The sequence below is a fragment of the Phragmites australis genome, chromosome 11 (assembly GCF_958298935.1).
Source record: "Phragmites australis chromosome 11, lpPhrAust1.1, whole genome shotgun sequence".
NCBI lineage: Eukaryota > Viridiplantae > Streptophyta > Magnoliopsida > Poales > Poaceae > Phragmites > Phragmites australis.
The window spans coordinates 28,863,749-28,884,860 of record NC_084931.1 but is presented as its reverse complement, the minus strand read 5'-3'; the positions used below and the strand labels follow the sequence as shown (position 1 = coordinate 28,884,860).

General features: G+C 42.7%; 2 protein-coding genes, 1 long non-coding RNA gene and 1 pseudogene across 4 annotated transcripts; 2 read left to right on the top strand and 2 right to left on the bottom strand.

Annotated features, from left to right (window-relative positions):
• Window positions 1-397: 397 nt before the first annotated feature.
• Window positions 398-11,329, top strand: LOC133884591 (glutamate-1-semialdehyde 2,1-aminomutase, chloroplastic-like). 2 transcript variants are annotated; one of them, XM_062324057.1, is made up of 3 exons: window positions 398-578; window positions 9,463-9,636; window positions 10,065-11,329. In XM_062324057.1, the coding sequence occupies exons 1-3, from the start codon at window positions 525-527 to the stop codon at window positions 11,130-11,132; spliced, it is 1,296 nt and encodes a 431-aa protein (XP_062180041.1). In that variant the 5' UTR covers window positions 398-524; the 3' UTR covers window positions 11,133-11,329. The 2 variants fall into 2 exon arrangements, with proteins under 2 accessions (XP_062180041.1, XP_062180040.1); XM_062324056.1 differs by lacking the exon at window positions 398-578 and adding an exon at window positions 8,471-8,759.
• Window positions 585-1,827, top strand: LOC133884592 (uncharacterized). Its single transcript, XR_009903136.1, has 2 exons — window positions 585-750; window positions 886-1,827. It is a non-coding gene; the product is annotated as an uncharacterized LOC133884592 (long non-coding RNA).
• LOC133884590 (disease resistance protein RGA2-like) lies at window positions 1,168-5,834 on the bottom strand. The gene is made up of 2 exons (XM_062324055.1): window positions 2,341-5,834; window positions 1,168-1,587 (listed from the first exon to the last, which is right to left on the bottom strand). The coding sequence occupies exon 1, from the start codon at window positions 5,758-5,760 to the stop codon at window positions 2,365-2,367; it is 3,396 nt and encodes a 1,131-aa protein (XP_062180039.1). The 5' UTR covers window positions 5,761-5,834; the 3' UTR covers window positions 1,168-1,587; window positions 2,341-2,364.
• A 1,761-nt stretch (window positions 11,330-13,090) lies between the features above and the next one.
• On the bottom strand, window positions 13,091-15,635 carry LOC133885092 (transcription factor HBP-1b(c38)-like; annotated as a pseudogene).
• Between the last annotated feature and the right edge of the window lie 5,477 nt (window positions 15,636-21,112).

Here is a 21,112-nt window from a genome sequence, read left to right as displayed (position 1 = left end):
TTTATACGAAGACGAGTGGCATTGACCTCAGTTCAGTCCCTCTATCCATTGCTTTTCAAATAGAGCTTTTTATTTTTTTATTTTTTTAAAAAAATTACAAATATATAAGGCTGTTTAAAAAATTGCAAATCTAAACTTATATTGGCGCGATATAAGTCTATTTGCAATTTTTCAAAAATAAAGTATGTATTTGTAATTTTTTATTTAAAAATATAAAAATAAAAATTTCTTTCAAATGGACTCGATATGGAAACTACAATCCACGAGCCCATACTGTGTGGCTTGATGGGCCGACCATCTTGAGGACGGGGAGGGGAGATTGAAGGGGGACCCAACCAAATTTAGCCCTCGTTTGTTGGTCCCAAAAATTGCTGGGCCGGACTAAAGCTTCGCGTGTCGTCCCGACGCTCACCGGCGGCGGCGCACGATTGCAGCAGGCCAGCGGCCACACTACCGATGCCCAGCCAACACCCCGCGCGACGACGCCGGCGCGCACCGCCGCCACAAATTGGAGGCCCGGGAGGATGAGAGAGGAAGAAGCGCGGGGATTTGGCAACGTGCCCTTCGTTTTTGAGACGGTAAGTTCGTCGGGTTTTTTCCGCTAATCTCGGATTCGCGGTTTGCTGATTCGTAAGGAGAGCTATAATCTCCATTGGCTTCCGCCATCGAATGATGCATTATTTGGGGCGCTATTAATCCCCATTGGCTTCCGCTATTGGATGCACTCGCCGTTCTCCAGACCTAGGCTGCGTAATATACTCTCTCTCTCTCTCTCTCTCTCTCTCTCTCTCTCTCTCTCTCTCTCTCTCTCTCTCTCTCTCTCTCCAGTATAACACTAGTTTCATTGGGATGATCACGATCATTGGATCACCTTTTTTTTTTCAGATTACAGGTTAAAGTTGCCATCCCCTGGGAATTAAATAGAAGTAATGATAAAAATATCTAGATGCGTTCGTTCCCACCAAGGGGGAGAAATTTGATGATCACCGGCAGTAAAACAAAATTTTGGGTAATGGTTGCTTGGCTCTTGAAAGTTGCAATGACACAGTTGGGTAGTTGAGTATCCTTTGTGAAATGCTAGTGTTCAGGAGCAAGACAGAGAATAGATTGAAATTTTAGGATAAGTGTAGTCAAAACATATACTGCCTGATACCTCGCCTCTTGCTGTCCCACTCCACCCTGTCACTTCTGCTTGCCTGTAAACTTGTTCTCAGTTTTGCAATACAAATGTTCAGGCCGGCCTAACAAGCCCCCCATAGTTCCTCAAAAAAAGAAAAAAAAAGAGAGAGAGACAAAAATAAACAAATACTAGGCGACATGATGATACTATTAAAAACACAGGTTCCCAATGTTTGGAATGTGGTTACACAAACAGAAAGAACCTGACATAACTACATGCCAGTATTGCCTTTTACACTTTGTCTGCTGAAACTACCTATTTTTCTTCAAAAGTATCGATTGAACCATCTAGTCCTTCTAGTTTTGTACATTGGACTACTGCATTCTGATGGCAGGTGGAACACATACAGTATAATGCTCTTGAAGCATCGGCATTGTCCGAAAGACATTCAGAGTCCAAATGATGATCTGAAAATAAAGACAAGAAGTTATACAAATGAAAAATCTAAATCCTTTTTAGACAGGTCGTGCATATTCAACAGAGAGCTGCACTAACTTTAGTTATCAAGTATGGGATATTGTCATCGATATTTTGGCAAATCTGTTGGTACCCTGGACAGTTTATTCTGTAAGCCTGTTGCTGTGCATGCACGCATGAGCAACTTTATCATAACATTTTTTGGAAGTAGGTTGGAAGTTGGCTTGCTACTGACTCCACACTTTTGCACAAACTGCCTATTGTACCCTGTTAACCCTAAACACTGTTAAAATCTTGTTTTTGTTTCCTGAGAAGATATGACCTGGCCATGGTTGGTGATCTGAAGTAAACTGTTGAGGATAGGGAACTTTTCGAAAACATTAAAAAATAGGTTTTAATGATAGAAGAGGTAAACAATGTTGTCCTTTGTTGGTTCATTTTAGTTTTGCTTATTATACTGTAATTGGCTATCCCTGTTCTAAGGTATAATGCTGCTTTTTCTTCGAACACAAAGCTTGCATATACTATGTTGCTGGCTTGCTGCTGATGTTTAGTACGGGTTTAAAGCGTACTTCTTACTTCTCGTGACTTGACATATAGAAGACATTTAGAGATAAGTATGGCTAACGTGCAAAATAGATAAAAAAAAAGGGAGTACAAAAGCACCGGCCAAGGATATGTTTGAGTTCGCTGTAATATGTATGCAAAAAGAAGAAGAAGCAGAAGATGCATCTAGTTGGTACCTCTGTTGTGTTGCCATGATGCATTCAGGATAATCTTCTTCTTATGCTCCTGTCAGTCAAGGTACTATCATCTTCAATATCTATGGTTGGTACATGAGCAATTTTAGGCCAATCTTGTCCACCATTTTCTTGGCAACTCTCTGTTAGCAGCGGGCATTCCTTGATGTACAATTCTTTCAATGATTGTGGGAGGCCCTTTTCTGGCAAGCATGGTATAAGAGGACATTTCAAAATGGTCATAGCTGTTAAACGTGATGCCTCTTCTAGGCCAGGAGGCAAGCATCTCAGATTACTGCAATCGAAGATCTCCAATTTTTGCAGAGTGGCAGGGAGCTTTACTGGAAAATAGTGAAGGCTGGCACAATCAGTGATGGCAAGATTTGTCAACAAGGAGATCTCGTCAATCTCTCGAAGAAGACGGTTGATAAGATTGGAGCATGAGCTGATGCGTAGATCTTCAAGCATGGAGGGCAGCAAGCTATGCTGTCGGGATCGGGATGGTGCCAGCTTTGGACAGTCATAAATATGAATACTCTTAAGAGCAGTCAGGGTTCTGAATCCTTCAACTGGCAGGTGGGTTAATTCTGGACAGTCAGTGATGGTTAATTGCCGGAGAGCCAATAATTTCTGGCAAAGCAATCCTTGCTCTAAGGATGTAAGATTTGGACACTTGTGAATCTGTAGGCATGCCAATGATGATGGAAATTGAGAACTTGTATGTATTTCTGGAAGAATAGCGAAACCTGTTTCAAAAATTTTGAGCTTCACTAGTGTCGAGGGGAGGGATGGGAATTCCTTTAGTTGAGGGCAGTCAACCACTGCAAGTTCTGTGAGGGACGGAAGCAACTGACCGTCTTGTACAGAAGCCCACCTTTTGAGATTAGGCATGTCGTCAAATACGAGTTCCTTCAGTGATGGAAACCCCTTAACTTGACTGGTTCCTGAAAAGTCTTGGTTGATTTGAATAATGGCATGAAAACCCCCAATATCTAAACACTTGAGTAGAGGGAGCGCTCCAAGCGCTGGTAGAATTGAACAGTTTGCACAGTCAGACAGGTGGATGGTTTGCAAGTGTGCGAGACTAACCAACCAATTTGGAAAGTAGAAGCCTGCAAATGCCTTGACGGTCAGCTCAGTGAGTTCATGATGTGGTCGGAGGTATCCAAGTATCTCTATTTCTCGATCTGCTTCTTCTGAAGTCAAGCGCATCCTATCAGACCATACTAGGTGTAGAGCATTGATCCATGTCTTCTCGCTTAGCAAAGCTTCCTTTGCCTCTCCCACACTAGACACACTCTCAAGATTCTTAATGCAAATACGCCCTGTGATCCCCTTCATTGCCTTCAATTCACTGATCTTGTATCCTTTGTCCTTACGGACAACAAATTCCTCCAACTGTTGAAGGCAAGTCAAGTTCCCTATTCCAGCTATGCCAGTGATCAACTCTGTTCTTGCTTCTAGGCATCGAAGATTTACGAGATTGGTTATGCTCTTTGGGAGGTAATCTAGTGCAAGGCAGTTTTGTAACTTTAGTGTTTGCAAGCTGAAGAGCCTGCCAATTGATGAAGGCAGCATTTTTATTCCAGTGCCTGAGAGATTCAAATATCGAAGCAATTTTAAGTTCCCAATAGAATCTGGCAGCTCTGTAATGTCTCTTCGGTTCAGATCAAGCACATGGAGGTATTTTGCCTTGAGGAACAGATTACTGGGGATAGGGCTTGTTATCGATTTATATCCATTCAGTAGTAGAAGTGTGCGTGCTCTTTTAAATCTAACAAAAGCTTCAAATGAGGTCCAGCTTCTATTGTCACAAGAGAATGACAGGTGCCTGGCATTTCTTGCAGGGCTGCTGATGTGTGGAGGGTCAGGAAGCCTTAGGCATTCATCCAGTCTTAGGCATTCATCAATTGAGACAGACTGTGCTAGGTCATGCATGGCATCGTGCATCACATATCCACTCTTGTGATGTTGGAAAAAGGATCTGCTTAGTAATTCATCAAAATAGTTACTCCCAATTTCTTCCATCCTTCTCCTTCCTTGAGGCTGAATGAACCCAAGGGCCATCCAGATCTGGACCAACCTTCTTTTCTCAAACACATAGTCTTTTGGAAATACTGAACAAAATGCAAAACATCGCTTCAATATGGCAGGCAAATGACTGTAACTCAATCTCAGAGCTGGCAATATATTGTTCTTATCTGACGGTAGTTTCCACATTTCACTCTTTAATATGTTCTTCCAATCATCTTCCGTATCCCTGACACATAGCAAACTACCTATCATTTTTGCGGCCAGCGGCAGGCCTTTCAACTTCTTCACAATTTCCTTGCCTATTAGTTCCAAAGTTGGGTGTGCACTGGAGTCACCATCTACAAATGCATGGTTCTTGAACAACTGCCAGCAATCATTGTCTGATAACCGCTTTAGATGGTAAGGAATCATCCCACCCATTAGTTTCCCCACATTTTCGTTTCGTGTGGTAACTACAATCCTGCTTCCCTTTTCCCCAGTAACTAGAGCACAGCGATATCTATCCCATTTTTCAGGGTCCTCGTTCCATACATCATCAAGGACTAGAAGAAATCTTTTACCTTGCAGCTTTTTTGAGAGGTCTTCTTGAAGCAAGTTCATGTTTGTCGTGGCCAATGAGAACCCGCTGGCAACTGATTCAATGGTTTCCTTGGTAAGCTTCATCTCATCAAAATTTTCAGAAACACACAGCCACACCCTTAACTGGAAATGCTCCTTTACTCTTGCATCATTGTAGACGAGCTGTGTTAGAGTCGTCTTTCCTAGTCCCCCCATACCCACTATGGGAAGAATACAAAGGTGTGTGTGGTTTGAGTTATTAGGGGTCAGCAAAATCTTCACAATGATCTCTTTATCTTCTTCTCTTCCAAGCACACTTGAGTCATCGATCAGTGAACTTGTCTTGGGCCTCTCTTTTATCTCCTGCCTATCAGTCCCACTGATCATGTTTGGACCAATAATCTGTCTTTCTTTGATAAGCCTATCGAGCTTCTCCTCGATTTTTCTTATTTTCTGCACTATCTTGTGGTTAAATAAATAATTGTCCAACCAAAAGCAGCAGAAACAGCTCCTGACCTTCTTCAGATGATCATGGTTGGCTGGGCCTTCTAGTTTGGATCGGAGGGCCTCAGCTGCATACTCATCAAGCAAGTCATCCATCTCATATGCAACATCCTTCAGCCTGGCAAGCCACCTGCGTGCAGCCTCATCCTTCAGTTGCCTCTCCTCAGCATCTTCAACATGAGCTTGAATTGTTGACAGGCTGCTCGATAGATTCTGCAGCTCTTCAGTGATGTCTCGAGGGAGTTTCAGCTCACCCAAAGCAGCAGCAATCACTTTTTCGAAAAGTGCCTGCATGAAGGCAGACAGCACAGCTTCTCCGATCGCCATGGTATTTGCCTCTTTGGTTGTCTACTGTCTCCTAGAGATGCAAATGGGGGGAAACAGCTGAGGAGGCTTGGGGGCACACTTCCTGGAAAGACCAGTGAACTGGAGCATGGTGGACTAATACCATTCTATTGTAACTAGTCAACCCTGGCTGGCCGGCATTGATGGAGAATTTGGAAAAGAACAATCAGGGATAGCTACTCTCGACTTAACATTTTTTTAAAACGACTCTCGGACTTAACATCGTTGAATAGATTATGAGGTGCAGACAAGCCTCAGCTCAGTGGCTTAACATGTCTTATGGATGAAGGTGCGTGCTTTGTTATGCTTTCTTTAACGTGCTTCAGTTTCACACCTGCTAACCTAAGCTTTTCTTAAATGTCCAAACTCTAAAGTCAAGTCTCCGTTTCAGTCGCTCTTTCGTTCGGTTTGTTCTTCTTTCATTCTTTTCTCTGTGAGTTTTCCAGTTCGTTGTTTAACGAAGAAAGAGTGCAAACACTTCTGCCTCGATTGTACATTTATCCATTTAATCGCAGAAAGTATAGTACCTCTGATCATGAGCTTGGCTCTCTGTTCCGTTTTTCCTTGTTTGAGAAAAGTTGTGCTTTGTTTGCCTTACGCTAAATCCTTTACTGCATGCAACTTCCAGTTTCCATAAATGAAAAGATCTTATCTCCTGAATCATACAATAGTAAGCTCTTGCGAGGAGTGTGCTTGACCTTTAGAGCTCTGAACAGGACCTGCCCTTTCCAGCCTCTGTTTAGAGGAGGCCAGGTTTTTTTGGTGTTTGCTCGGTTCATTGATGTGAACGGTTGAGATCCAGCATGCTCCATGTTATTGTAACAAATCTGCTCATATTTTGGCCAGTATTAGGTCCAACTCCATCATGTCACCTGTTTCTTGGTCGGGTAGCGTGGTTAATGGAATCCAATGGGTTCCAGATTTTATTTTCCTTTATTTATTAAAAAGGAACTGTGCTTAACGAGACCCATCAACTAGAGCAGTATAAATTTGGCCAAAATTGTTTAAACTTATACCTGTACAGATCTCTTACATGTACATGGGGTATTGGTAGTACATTGTGTATTGTACAGCAGAAGAGCACATTACTACAACTTTTGTGGCGTGCATTGTACACTACTACACTGTACGTGTCATGCATACAAATTTTTAGAATTTGGCCCTTTTTAAAAAACTTTTTCTACACATAGATTTATGGGAAAATAATATCGAAATATAGAATATTTTTACGGTGTCACGACATTTGATATGTAATTGAATAGCGTGGCATCATAACAATTGATGTTATGATAACTATTACGTATGATCTAAATAGAAGATCGGTAGTAGGGCACCAAATATCACAGCGCCGTGCTACTCATGACGCTATGCAAAAGGATATATTTTTAGAAATGATTTTTGCAGGGATCTACTGGTAGGATATGTTTTAAAAAAAGTTAAAATGTAAAAAATTTCACCAAATTCAGTAGACGTGTCCTCACATGGCCCAGCGTCGCTGTACACGAGCCGTGCGATAGCTTATAACCTAGGCGGGCTTTAGGCCCGCACCTCTGCCTAGTGCGGAGGTGACTCGACTGGCTGCAGGCCGCCTTTTAAACATGCCGCCCCCATGCTAGCAAAGCGATGCGGGACAAAAGTCTTGGCCCATATTAAAGGTCTGTTTGTCACAGATTTAGCACTTAGATTTATGCTGAATCTGAAGTTTGTATGATAAAATAAAGTTACCTAAACTTTTATTTTTATCTAAAATAAAATTAGATAGTTCAACTAAATACCTTTAATCCAACAACAACTTCAATTCTAAGATTTTTTTAAAGCTAAATTTGATCAGCTTCAAAAAGAAATCTTAGATACATAGGGGTTGTTTGGTACAATTTTAGATCCGAGATCCATACTGGATCTGTAGTTTGTATAATAAAATAAAATAATTTAAATATTTTTTTATCTAAAATAAGAAGTTTGTATAATAAAATAAAATAATTTAAATATTTATTTTGTATCTAAAATAAAAACCAAATGACTTAACCAAATATCCTCAATCCATCTACAGTTTTATATCTTAGATTTTTTAAAATAGGATATGATCAAATTAAAAAATCCAAGATCTAGATTTCTATCAAATAAATCCTAGCTATGTCAAACGGAGCCTCAGCTTAGGAGACATTTGGATGGAGACACAATAATGGATGGGAGATGGCGGCCTGATTTTCTTCGGTGTTTGGTTGAACGGCAAAGGCCGGACGGGATGGCCATCAGAGGAATATTTGATCAATGTACGGGACGGAGCCATCCAGTCCCTTGCGTATGTGTGTTATGTTTTTTTATTTAATTGACAATTTTATTTGGAAGTATAAAAGTGATCTAAATTTTTTAAATATTTTTATAAGTAAACTAATGCTCACTAGCAATTCATTTTAATTGGTTTGATAAAAAAAGATTAAGCCAATATTTAATTAAAATTCTAAAAAAAAGTATACTCTCATCTTATACATTTTCATCCTATCAACCAAATAAAAAAACTAACTTATACTGTTCCCTCTTATCTCAATAAGAAAAAAAAAACTGACTCGTTCCATCCTAACTAAAATTGGATCATCTTTTCCCGTAGCCTATGCGCTCCATACAAACGCCGGCCTTTCCTTCCGCGCGAGAGAGAAAGAAAAAAAATAGAGAAAGGGATCGTGCGCTGGTGGGCCCTGTTTAAGACCCAATCACACCAAACCCCTCCGAAATTTCCTTATCCCCCCTCGTCTGCTCCGCCTCCGACCTCGCGAGAGAGGAGAAAGCCCAGCACGAGCATGGCCGGAGCAGCAGCCGCCGCCGCCGCCGTGGCGTCCGGTATCTCGGCCCGGGTGGCCGCGCCGAGGGGGCCCTTGGCCGGGTGCCGCGCTCGGTCCGTGGTGCGGGCCGCGGTCTCCGTCGAGAGGGGCGAGAAGGCGTACACAGTGCGGAAGTCCGAGGAGATCTTCAACGCCGCCAAGGTACCGTTATCCCTGCTTCCTTCGACTTTCCGGCCTTAATGCCGCGCGTTAGGGTTCCCTTTGGTTCGGGAGAGTCTTGTGGCTCTTTTAGGTGCGAATTCTGAAAGAAGAGACGTGCGCTTGCGGCGAGCTGGAGAATTGTTCGCTTGTGGAAATTGTGGCCGATTGGTGTGTTTTTTTCTATTTCATTCTGCCAATGGAATGCATTGTTGGGAAACCAATTAGAGGTGTATTGTCAAAGAAGCTTTGGAACTTGGAAACCGGGGGCAGGGAGTGGTCTGGATGGGGCTGACAGTGTGAGCTCATAGTTAGGTCAAGGTCAACTACGTTCTTGAACCAAATTGCCACATGAGAGAGCCATACAGATGGAATGATAGCCGTAAGCAATTGTATCGAGATAGAAATGCCTAGGTGCAGCACGCATTACATTTAATATGTAAAAGCTAGCAAAAATACTATAGTTTTGTGCAGTTCATTTCTTTGTGAGTCATGCTTCAGATCTTGGATCTGTAGTTGGTATATTACACCGATAGATGTGAGTGCAACCCTGATTGGGTATAAAATTCTCATGAGATGGCGGAGTCTTATTATCACCCAGACCAGTTTTAGGATCTCTCTCCATTTGAGATCTCGGTCAGTTTTGGTTGTCAATTTTCCTTTTGGTTCGGGATGTTTTATTGATCGGTGTTCCACTGTTTCGCAGGAGTTGATGCCTGGAGGTGTTAATTCGCCAGTCCGTGCATTCAAATCTGTTGGTGGGCAGCCTATAGTTTTTGATTCTGTAAAGGGTTCTCATATGTGGGATGTGGATGGAAATGAATATATTGATTATGTTGGTTCCTGGGGTCCTGCAATCATCGGTCATGCGGATGATAAGGTACATCATTGTTTATATGTTTTTTTTTAAGTTATGATATTGAATGTTAAAGTATTCTTTTGTTATCTGATCAGTGGATGACTTGAGTGTTCTCTCAACTAGAATGGATATTTGCTGGTCAACGGCTTGCTTTCAATATTTTTATATTAATTACATGATTAATTTGACTAATTGTAATTTTCTTTTTCCAAAAGAGAAAGGGACTAATTGTGTTGAAACATTTTCATGTTCAGATTATTAAATCAAACTTGTGAAGCCCATGATTATTGTACTTCATCACATTCAAATGTATGTCAGTTAAAATCATGAAATTTGAACCGTTATAATATTGAACCAAAAATGTTTCAGGGGCATTTGAATATAAACTGCTTGCGAATTGAGAATGCCATATCAAAATCATCATACTAAAATGTTGTATTTGAATTCAGGTGAATGCTGCATTGATTGAAACTCTGAAGAAAGGAACTAGCTTCGGTGCTCCATGTGTGTTGGAAAATGTGTTGGCTGAGATGGTCATCTCTGCTGTACCAAGTATCGAAATGGTCCGCTTTGTTAATTCAGGAACAGAAGCCTGCATGGGAGCACTCCGCCTTGTGCGTGCATTCACTGGGCGGGAAAAGATTATCAAGTTCGAAGGGTGCTACCATGGCCATGCCGATTCCTTCCTTGTCAAAGCTGGCAGTGGTGTTGCCACCCTTGGCCTCCCAGACTCCCCTGGAGTTCCCAAGGGAGCCACCTACGAGACCCTAACAGCACCATACAATGATGTCGAGGCAGTTAAAAAAGTGTTTGAAGACAACAAAGGGGAGATTGCTGCAGTCTTCCTTGAGCCAGTTGTTGGCAATGCTGGCTTCATCCCTTCACAACCTGGTTTCCTCAACGCCCTCCGTGACTTGACCAAACAAGATGGTGCACTCCTGGTCTTTGATGAAGTGATGACTGGTTTCCGTTTGGCTTATGGTGGGGCTCAAGAGTACTTTGGGATCACCCCTGATGTGACAACCTTGGGGAAGATTATCGGTGGTGGCCTCCCAGTTGGTGCTTACGGTGGGAGGAGGGACATCATGGAGATGGTTGCCCCAGCTGGGCCAATGTACCAGGCAGGAACTCTCAGTGGAAACCCTCTAGCCATGACTGCTGGAATTCACACGCTTGAGCGTTTGACGGAGCCTGACACCTACGAATACTTGGACAAGATCACCGGTGATCTCGTTAGCGGGATCTTGGATGCAGGTGCTAAAACAGGCCATGAAATGTGCGGAGGACACATCAGAGGAATGTTTGGCTTTTTCTTCACAGGTGGCCCTGTTCACAACTTTGGCGACGCCAAGAAGAGCGACACCGAGAAGTTTGGGAGGTTCTACCGGGGGATGCTTGAGGAGGGCGTGTACCTGGCGCCCTCCCAGTTCGAGGCAGGTTTCACCAGCTTGGCGCACACCCCCCAGGATATCGAGAAAACCGTGGAGGCTGCTGAGAAAGTTCTTAAAAGGATATAGGGTTCTACCACGAGCTAGATTGCAGCCGATCTGCTATTTCCTTGCGTTGTACTCTCTTGGTTCTATGCCACTGAAGTTTTGTATTGTGCAGTAGCAGCAGTGCACCGTCTGTAGCTCTTATTTCTGAGTTAGTGTCTGTATTTTTGCAGTGCCAATAAAATTCTGGTCGACGATTACGGTTGTTATACTGATGTTCAGATACACCTTGTTTCACCATTTTGCTCCTCTTTTATGTTTACCACTTACTAGGTTGTGTGATGCAACAAAAATATAAATATTAAACGTGGCAACATAAATCACAAACGTAAAATATAAGGATAGAGACGTGGATGCGCAGTAGTAGCGCCGAACGAATACGTTGAGAGCGATGTCGTAGTTTTATTTTAGTTGGGATCTAAAAAAATTAGAAGATTATTTGTTAATTTTCTTTTTAATTTCTTTATTTATTTTTATTAGTAAAACAAGTATCGTATCTATAGCCAGAAAGATACAAGAGAGGCTAGAGAAATAGGATGAATGATAGAAGTAAATAAATTATTTGAATTTTAAGAATTTTATTATATAAAAAATAGTAGAGGGAAAGGTAACACAGGAATCCTCGTAATTTATAGAGTAGAGATTGATTATCTGCAATCAAGAAGCCAGCAAACACAGTGCAGATCAAATCACACTTTGCACCGTTTGTGCTGATTGAGTTTCGGCAGGACTTCAGCCAGCCCTCGATTCTGGCTCTGCCCCAGCGGCCTAGCTCCACCATACTATTACCTAAAGACGTCCAAATGGGCTGTGTCTATTGGGTCGGTCCGAGGCACGGCACTGTAGGCACGGTCCGATTACCGACGGGCCGAGCCGTGTCTGGGCCGAGCGCGCGGCACGGTCCGGCCCGGCACTATTTTCTATTTTTTATTTATATTTTTAATTTTTAAGCTATTTTTAAATATTTTTTATCTATTTTTTATATTTTTATCTATTTTCTATATATTTTTATGTATTTTTCATATTTTTTTATCTATTTCGGCCCGTCGGGCCGACCGGGCCGTCGGGCCGAAATCGTGCTCGGGCCGGCCTGACATGGCACGGTCACCGACGGGCCGTGCCGTGGGCCGAGGGGAAGGCACGCGGGCCGGCACAGCACGGCCCGTTACTGTAGATGGGCCGTTTGGGCCGTGCCGAGTCGGGCCCGTGCCGGGCCGGCACGAACGGCCCATTTGGCCATGTTTGTCATTACCCCGTTCTGTCAGCGGTAACGGCTAGCGTGAGAGCGCGTCCCACCATACCATTAGCCCATTGTGGTTGTGCGTACGCGGCCTGGGTTTGAGCCGCTGTGGTGCGGCCAGCCCACGGGTAGTGATCCACACGACCACACCAGAAGCGTGCCCGGTGCCTGTGGGTCGCTGGCCCGCTTCTGCCCTTGCGCGGAGCGGTGAGACGCGACCGACCCCGTGCACCGCTCCGCAATATAATACGATCTATCTCGATTATCTATTTCTTCTACCAGATACTTATCTATTTATTTAATTTTCTTATTTATTTTATAATTTTTTTAACTATTATTCTAGCACGAATGCAAATGAACCGTTGGTGCGGAGTTCCTGAAAATTTCCCTTCCCACGTCGTGGGTGCGGAGTTCCGCCCGGAGAGGAGGCTCAGCAACAGGACCTACTTCATGGTAGGATCACAGTTGACAGACAGAAGAGAGCTGCTGAGCTTCAACTTTTCTCCACTGTGATCACATAGCAAGATCCACAGCTCGGAACATCAAGACATCACCAACGCATGGAGGTCCTTTACTAAGCTCATTTTGCTGCAATATGCGTTCACTTTTTTTTACATTGTGAGGGCCAAGGAATGACTAAATTCCTGTGCATAAATAAAATTTACTGAAGATAAAGAATATCGTAGTACCTACATTTTTGTTCTTTTTCCCTAGTAACAACCAATCGATGAGTCAACTCAATTCATTCCCATGGGCGGGCAATCCAGAGAACTCAACGCGCGTAGCCGAGAGAAATAGTCACTGATTACAAGCAGTGCTCGTGCAGATTGGCGAGTGATCAATATGCGCTGCATTTGTTGAAGAGTCTGGAGTCGCAAATTGTCAGCCTGCAAAAGAGGATATTCTTCATTTTTTTCGGGGGAAAAAATCTGAGATGGTGCTGCAAATATACCACGTACGTATTAAGCAACAAGAAACAACATGTCAAGCAACAACAGGCTCCATGGTTTGCAGAAGTTACCTCGCGTAGGAAGTTTTCTAGAGTGCCAAGCTTTCCCATTGCCACTGCCATCTGGCCCGTGCAATCTGCGGCATTACCAGAAGAACCTGCAGGCAGGGATCCTGATGCAAGGGTGTCTGCGACCGACTGTTGTAGCGCCTCCACTCCCTGTGAAAGATCCTTTTCAGCTTGTTGGGAGGATTGTTGCAGGTTGCATATACTGGCAAGCTGCTGCTCTGTAAGGGGTTCCAGATGACTTGCCAGTAACTGTGGTAACAGCATCAGTATAAGAAAGAAGCATGGAAGTCTTTAATCTTTGACAGAAGTACATTAATACAAAAAAGAAGAAAAACGAGAGATCAGAAACCTTAAGAAGCTCTGATGGTTGGAATCCACCTAACCACAGAAAACACCTCTCTACAGGGGTTTTCCACATTCCTGACAGCGCATGAAAAGCATCTGCCCTGGCTGCTAAACCCTTAAGCCTGAAAGCTTCGCAGCAGTGTGCCATGTTGCTGTCAACAATCCTCCGAAGATCATCATCACCGGAATGTGCATTGACTGCGGCCGTCAGTTCATTTGTCAGCTCGTTGTGCTTCTCCAGCCACCGTGCATACTCTGTGTCAAATGCCAAGGCTCCTAGAAATTGGAGTAGCAGCTTATCTCAAGAAGAAACTTCTTTAAGATAACGCACATTATTGCCTAAATATTTTACACATAAAATAGTAAATTACCATTTTCAAAAGTTGAATGAGGCTGATCTCTCGAAGTCGAAATAAAAATGCCCTGAAGAAATAGGAAAATGTCAAAGAACCAGTATATTCAACAGGAGATGCAATTTTTTCCCAAATCCAAAAATCAAAAGATGAAGAGCATACCTGTCGGCGAGCACGCTGAAGCGCCTGCTCCAACTGAGTAAGTTTCAGCCTGCTAGTCTCAAGTTGTTCGACATATACCTGAGAAGGGAGAAACAGATAAACAATTTAGTTTCAGAGCAGTCCTTGCAAACATGTGCAAAAAAACATTTACACAAAGACAGAATTATGAGATCCACCAATAGGCACATGAAAAATACCTTCTTTTTTAAACGGCTTTTCCTAGCAGCTTCACGATTTTGGGCAAGACGGCGGAGTGCCTACCATTAACTCGGCGAGAAAAGAAGTCTGAAACAACAGAATCTTCACATGATCCATGCAGTAAAAGTGTAGAAATCAGATACCTTTTGACCTAGCTCGTCCTTTGATTTATCACCAGAATCAGAAGCTTCACGGACAGCAAGATGCCCTAGTTCAAACTGAAAGTGGACAAGCTCGGTATGTATCAAGATACGAGTAAATTAGTTGAGTGCAAGCTGATTGTTTCTATTGAAGCGAGACGTGCATCACAATAAAGAGACAACCATCAGATGTTTTTTAATCAGGATGCATTATTGTTCTTAAAAACATTATTATCATAGAAGTAAGAGAAATTTCAAGTTCTGCTCGTGTCAAAATTACAGTGTGCCTTGTAAAAAAACATCCACATCAGAGGATTGAAAGTTACATACCATCTACGTAACAGTACAAAAGATTTGAATTGAAAATGGTAAGTACCATTTCATTCTTCTCGCCAGTATCTGGATCTGTTGATGTATCAGTCCCGGGGCTTGCATAAGCCATATTATACTCTTCAGTTCTTAACGTCAACCTATTGGTTAGAACTTGAAACAGCCGGATTTGGTTGTGCTCCCCTTTGCTGTGCTTCTGGCTGAAGTTCAACTTCAGGTGGTGCAGCAGTTCCAACAGTTCAAAGAATTGACTGCAATGGAAAGAAATCTATAATTTTGAACCACGTAAAAGCTTTAAAAAGTATTGGATATATTCTCGGAACTAGAAAACAGCCATTGGATCAGTGACCCCTCACCAAGTATGATCAGTGTATACGAGACATACCTTACTGTAACTACCAAACAGAAGGGTTCAGTTTGCTTTGGATTGAAGAAGGAATCTGGAGGGAACAGAAAGCTAACCAAGATGCTCATTCAGGCTTCACCAAAAATTTAGCTCCTGAATTTCCTCAAAACAAAGAATGCACGCTGCTATAATTGAAGCGATTTGGCCAACAAAAAAGTTCAAAGCTGGGATGCATGGACAACGAAGAATTAGCGGCATACTTGTGATCAGGTTGGCAATGCCTTCTGCACGAATCTTGCGGACCGCTCAATACCAGAAACCCGAGAGGGTTGGATGCTCCTTGCACCCGTGCAGCTGAAAGGAGTTGCAACTTCCGATAATATCTGTATGTGTGGTATATATGTACATTGTGGCACATACATCCCCCAATATCAGTGTGATATCTCCATGCTTGCCATACGCGTCCTACACCCAACGTGCATTCCGTAACCATCACGAATGCCGTCTATCACAGAAATGCGTAGACGGTGGCAAAACTTCTTTTCCCTCCATAGCGAGCGTGTTGCAGTCTTCAGTGAACAATTATGTCGATACCATAACATAGTGGCATGTGCCTCCGAACTTACTTTCTCTCTAATCATTAATGGGGCAAAAGGGACTAAGTAGATCAGGCTGCCTAACCAAAGTTTGATGAACCTGATGTAAACTGAAAATCTGGAGAAATCCTGCCAGAAAAGTTTGCAAAGAGCTACAGCCTTATTTAGAAAGTGTCCACGCTTGCAAAGTCCACGTCTACTTCACACGCCGAACTCATGCTATCATGCACCAGGCAATGGCGAAGGATGAGATGGAGCAAGCACGAGTGCACGGATAGATGCGACGGAACATCAAGAACTGTCGCGCACTTACACGGTGTGCCCAGTAGATCTGCGTCGACGTCGGCGTCGCCGCGCCTGTTCGCGCCGCGCCTGATCCCCCCCCCCCCCCATCCGCCGTCCTCACCTCTTCCTGGGGTGACATGACACAAACGCCAGTCTCCAGGCACGATTATCTGTGGGAGGGTGAGCGGAGACACTTGTTTAGTAATAACCAGCAGGAAAAGTATCATTATCGGTTATTAGGCTCTACATAAGGATCAGTAGTGGTAGTATTTATTATTGTTGGTTTGTATAGTGATAATATTTTTATTATTGTTAGTTCTTTAAAAGACGTGTATTTAATAATAGATAATAATAATTTTTATCTTAATCGGTTCGTATTTTAAACTGACAGTAATAATATTTATCACTACCGATTTTTAAAAAGATATACGAAAAAAGATGTGTCTTTAATAATTGACGAAGATGAAACGACACTTATCACTGCCGATTTGTAATCCAAAACAGTAGTGATAATTTGTCTATAAATAAAACTCGTCTCTCACATACTCTCTCACCTAATTTCGCTCTCCTAAAGCCACTCCCGAGGGACAAATACAGTCGCAGTAGAGCGGTGGTCGACTGCATTGGAGCGGTGGTCACCGTCTCCACCGCGGTTACCTCTGTTCCTTGTGCCCAGCTTCAACGCATCATTATCGTTCGTCCAACCGTAACCACCTCGCTGTCCGTAGAGCTTCGAGCTATAGCCATATCATTTCGCTCTCTGCGTTGTGCTTCGACTCGTCCTCCGTGCCAAACTTAGAGCCACCTCACCTTCTCATGAACAACCCGTGTGGTCACACATCTTCCCAGTTTCCTCATCTCCTCTCCCATGGTCACCTCATTTTCGTTCCTCATCTCCTCTCCCGTCTCCACTGTGAATGTAGATTTAGATAGACGTCTTTACTGCACGCACGAATCTTGTATTAAGATGATTGTGACAATAGGTAGATCTAAATGAATAGCAAAAATACTATTTATCTATTAGTAACATTTTAACGTAGGATCTTCTGTCTTAAGTTTGAGTTTCTTGAACTTGAGATAGATTCTTATACTGAAAATTTACTGATAGAGTATTTTTATAAATGCTGAAGGATTATCAATGTTGGTTCATATTACGAACGGGCGGTGATCGTTGAGTTATCGCTGTCGTTTCAAGATATAAGCCGTCAGAGATAATCCACTATGGTTAATTTATTATCAGTTTAAAAGTTAGTAGTGATATCAATTTTAAATTAGCAGTGATAACGTATTAGCGAGAGCACAGTGCACGCGAAACCCACCCACCTGCCCTCTTGCATGGCGCCTCGAATGATGAGTGGAGCAGGTCGTATGTGAACGGCATGTTCTGCCGGACGCCTTCCTTTCCTCTTGCAGTCGGCAGCGTGCGCGGCCGAGGGAGGGCGCGCCCTCGAGTATGAACCGGCGACGTGCCCGAGGAGGAAGAGGCGGCATTGGATGGCGCGCACAGCAGGTGGTTCGGCTTCTAACTAAGCAGCAACTCGTGTGACGGCCCGCCGGCCTTTCGTAAAAGAGCCCGTGCATTTAGGTGGGTGGAATCTCGGCCCAACTGGTAAGCCGGCGGTAGGCCGAGCGCCCGAGCCCCGCCGCGCGAGATCACACGGGCACGTTCGTAGGCCGCTGCCTCTCCCGCGTGTCCTGCGCCGGTGCTGCGGCCGGGATTGAGCTCTCGACCCGTCGGTTCTGCCACTCCGCACGGCATCTGCCGCCCGTGCGCCCGCGGACAGGCTCCGCACGGCCGTCGTGCCCTTGCGCGCCGTTTCCCGTGCCTGCCTGCGGTTTGGTAGGGTCCCGTCGGGCTCTTCGGTTCGGTACGTCGGTTGCTGGTTCTGATCCGCCGGTCCGAACGCGCAAGCGTGCCGTACCAAGTACTCAGGATTACGACGTGCTCGTCGTCTACGGGATTCTTGATGGGTCCTGATGATCTTCGGATGGACGCTTTCTTCAAGCTGCGTGTAGTTGTAAGGCTAGCATGTGCGTGCGTTAGGTGTGTGTGGAGTGGATTCGTGTGTGTGGGGTGAGTTCGCGCGCTCATGTTTAGATACTACACCTGTATTCAGTGGTGAAGAGTCAAAAAAAAAAGTACTCAGGGCTTTCACAGATATTCCAGACCAGCTCTTAAATAGAATTAGGCCACTTCCAATACTATTTTATTAAATATTAATTAGATGTTCATTAAAAAAAATAATGTGATAAGTAATTTAAAGATGAGAGAGAAAGACTTTATTTTTTTAAAAAAAATAGCTCTTTAAAGAATGCTAGATAAGTGTGAGACAATATATTATCTTGGAAATCCCAAAAAAATTTACAACACACATGCATATATTAAAAACTTGTTTCTTAACATCAATTTCTTACTCTATCTCTTCAATTAGACATCACATAAGATATAAAGCATTAGGAGTGACCTTAATAGGATCTTTGCCAAATGTCCGTTTGCAGATTTAAGTTCTTATAATGATTTCTTAAAATGAACTAAATACTGAAAGTTAAAAAACTAACTTTTTATTATTCACTTCTCCGTAGAATTACTTTGTTCATAAAATTTATCATATGATAATCATTTTTCTTAAAGAATTACTTCATCCAAAATATTTAAATAAAAAACTCATTCAAATATACCCTCAACTGTAACTTCGGAAACTGTAAGGTTCACGTGAACAGATATTCCTCCTGCCAGAAAGATAAACAAGGAGAAGAGCTGTGTAAGCATTAGTTCGCTGTTCTGCCGTTTGAACGAAAGCTCTGTTTGGAACATGAAAAGTTCAAACTTGGTAGAAAACATCTTCCACGATTCCTTCAGGGGAAAAGTACGGACGCTCTTACCATGTTTGAAACGGGCTATACACTACCACATTGGTTACGTAGGCAGACTGGTAGAGTACTTGTATTGTTCGGCATACGGGCTTAGGCCTGTTTGTTAGGGTTCTTTTTATTCAAATTTTTTGGGAAGAGTAATATTTTGGTAGAAATGATTATATAGTTGAAAATAATTTTTTAGATTCTTTAGTAGAGAAAGTGATTCTGTACGAAAATTGAATTAAAGAAATGTATTTTTTTTATTTATCAGTTTCTAGTTTATTTCAGAAAATTACTCTCAATAATTCTACTTAAAAAACTAAAAACTACTGTTTAATAAAACTTTTTTAATTTTAATAAAAAAATTGTTACGAGAGTTTTGCTAAACAGTCTGGTGAGAGTCTGGTGGCCTGGTGGGAGTCGATCAAATAAAGTCACCCGTACAAGATTGTTTTTGGATCCAAAGTTTTGGCGGTTCCGTCCGTATCAGTCTCCATCGATCTGACACGGGGAGGCATGGGCGATGGGCATGGCCATGGCCATTGGTCGTAGCGCCAGTCGCCACAGCTGCTAGCTGATTGGACAACACGCACTCTATCGCGCATGTTTCAACACCACCTACAGACGCATCACGGTTGCCTCAGCTGCCTACCATGGCGTCGTACAAGATTGTTTTTAGAGGCCGGAAAAGTTGATGATTTTTAGTGCCTGAGAAAAGAGAATGCTAATGAGAGAAAATGCACAACATAAATGTGCTTTCTTTCTTGTGTCTATGGATGATTAATATCTATCATAATCTGCCTCATAAAATAAATTATTTAGATTGTTCTTTTTCTCAATCAAATAAGGTTATTGAAAATAAATAATTTTAATAATATTTATAAATTATAACTGTCTCTTTGTTTTAAAGAGGAGAGAGAAAATAAAAAAGAACTAACACGGCATAGCGTTAATTTATGTTGCACGGTGGTCTTACCGTCGTGTTACTAGGACACCTAAAACGTGCTCGTGAATGACATTTTTTATAATAAAAAATAACTTTACTCCAATCAATTACACACTATTCATGATTTAAACCTAAGTCTCTTCCACATGTGGTTCCCATATTGCACTGGCACCACAAGCCTATCCAAAAGGGGGAAAGGACAGAATGAAAGAAGAGATTAGGCCAGAGCTTAATTGTCCATCTGGAGTAATATGCATCAGCAGAGCATCAAGATCGGCTCTTGTAGTATTTCTCGAAGCCAAAGAAGAGTGACTGAGCAATTAACACATCATTAGATGGGGATGGCTTCAGGCAGCATTGGTAAGCAGCCACGCTCTCACTTTCGGACGCCAGGACCTGGACTCCCTGCCTGACCAGGCGGGTTTTAGTTACCGTTTACAAACGGTTATCGGTTTTGGTGGTAACTATGGATAACTATATAATAATTTAGTAAAATTTGGTAGAAATTGGTTATATTTTATCAATTTTTTAATTTTTTAATTTTAAATTTGAGTTTGATCGAAAATCGCTCGGTTTAAAAAACAGTACGGATTGAATCGTTTGGTAACCGCGATAAACAAACGGTTATCGACGATATTTATATCAGTGAGACCAGGGAGGGATTCAGGACAACAACCAAACAAGTCGCAGGCAGCTTCCAGGGTTGGTCCAAGCCCGGGGCAAACTTCTTCATGATCCGAACCAAACAGCCCCTTGGTGCAGTTGTTCACCGCTTGTGGTTCACGGGTTGCTCTTGCTCCCCTAGTCATCGACGACAAAGAACAAAGCCACCATTGCTTCCCATCCATCGCATAGAACAAGGCTCTTCCGCGGTCCAGCATCCGTTTCGTAACGAACAGAGGAGGGCTCTCGTTTAAAAAGGACACATGGAGAGTGATCGGACCTTGCTGCACATGTTCTGCTGCTGCCCTTGAGAGTGAGACAACGTGAACAACGAAAGTTGCCAGCCAGCTTAGCCGCCACTGCAGTTTCTTTTGTTTCTTGCTTAGTTTACTCTCTCCGTTTAGTTATTCTTAACAGTATTATCTGAATATTCATATCTATTGTTTTTAAAATCAGATATCTTGAATTCGAATTGGATTTCAACGCTCGAGTCGGATTTTAAGTAGTGTTTCGTGTGTTAAAGTTT

Excerpts from the sequence above, each read along its gene's own strand:
- LOC133884590 (XM_062324055.1), bottom strand. The coding sequence starts at position 5,760 with ATGGCGATCGGAGAAGCTGTGCTGTCTGCCTTCATGCAGGCACTTTTC.
- LOC133884591 (XM_062324056.1), top strand. The coding sequence starts at position 8,577 with ATGGCCGGAGCAGCAGCCGCCGCCGCCGCCGTGGCGTCCGGTATCTCG. Across the intron at positions 8,760-9,462 it reads AGATCTTCAACGCCGCCAAG|GAGTTGATGCCTGGAGGTGT; the intron begins GTACCGTTATCC and ends ACTGTTTCGCAG. Across the intron at positions 9,637-10,064 it reads TCGGTCATGCGGATGATAAG|GTGAATGCTGCATTGATTGA; the intron begins GTACATCATTGT and ends ATTTGAATTCAG.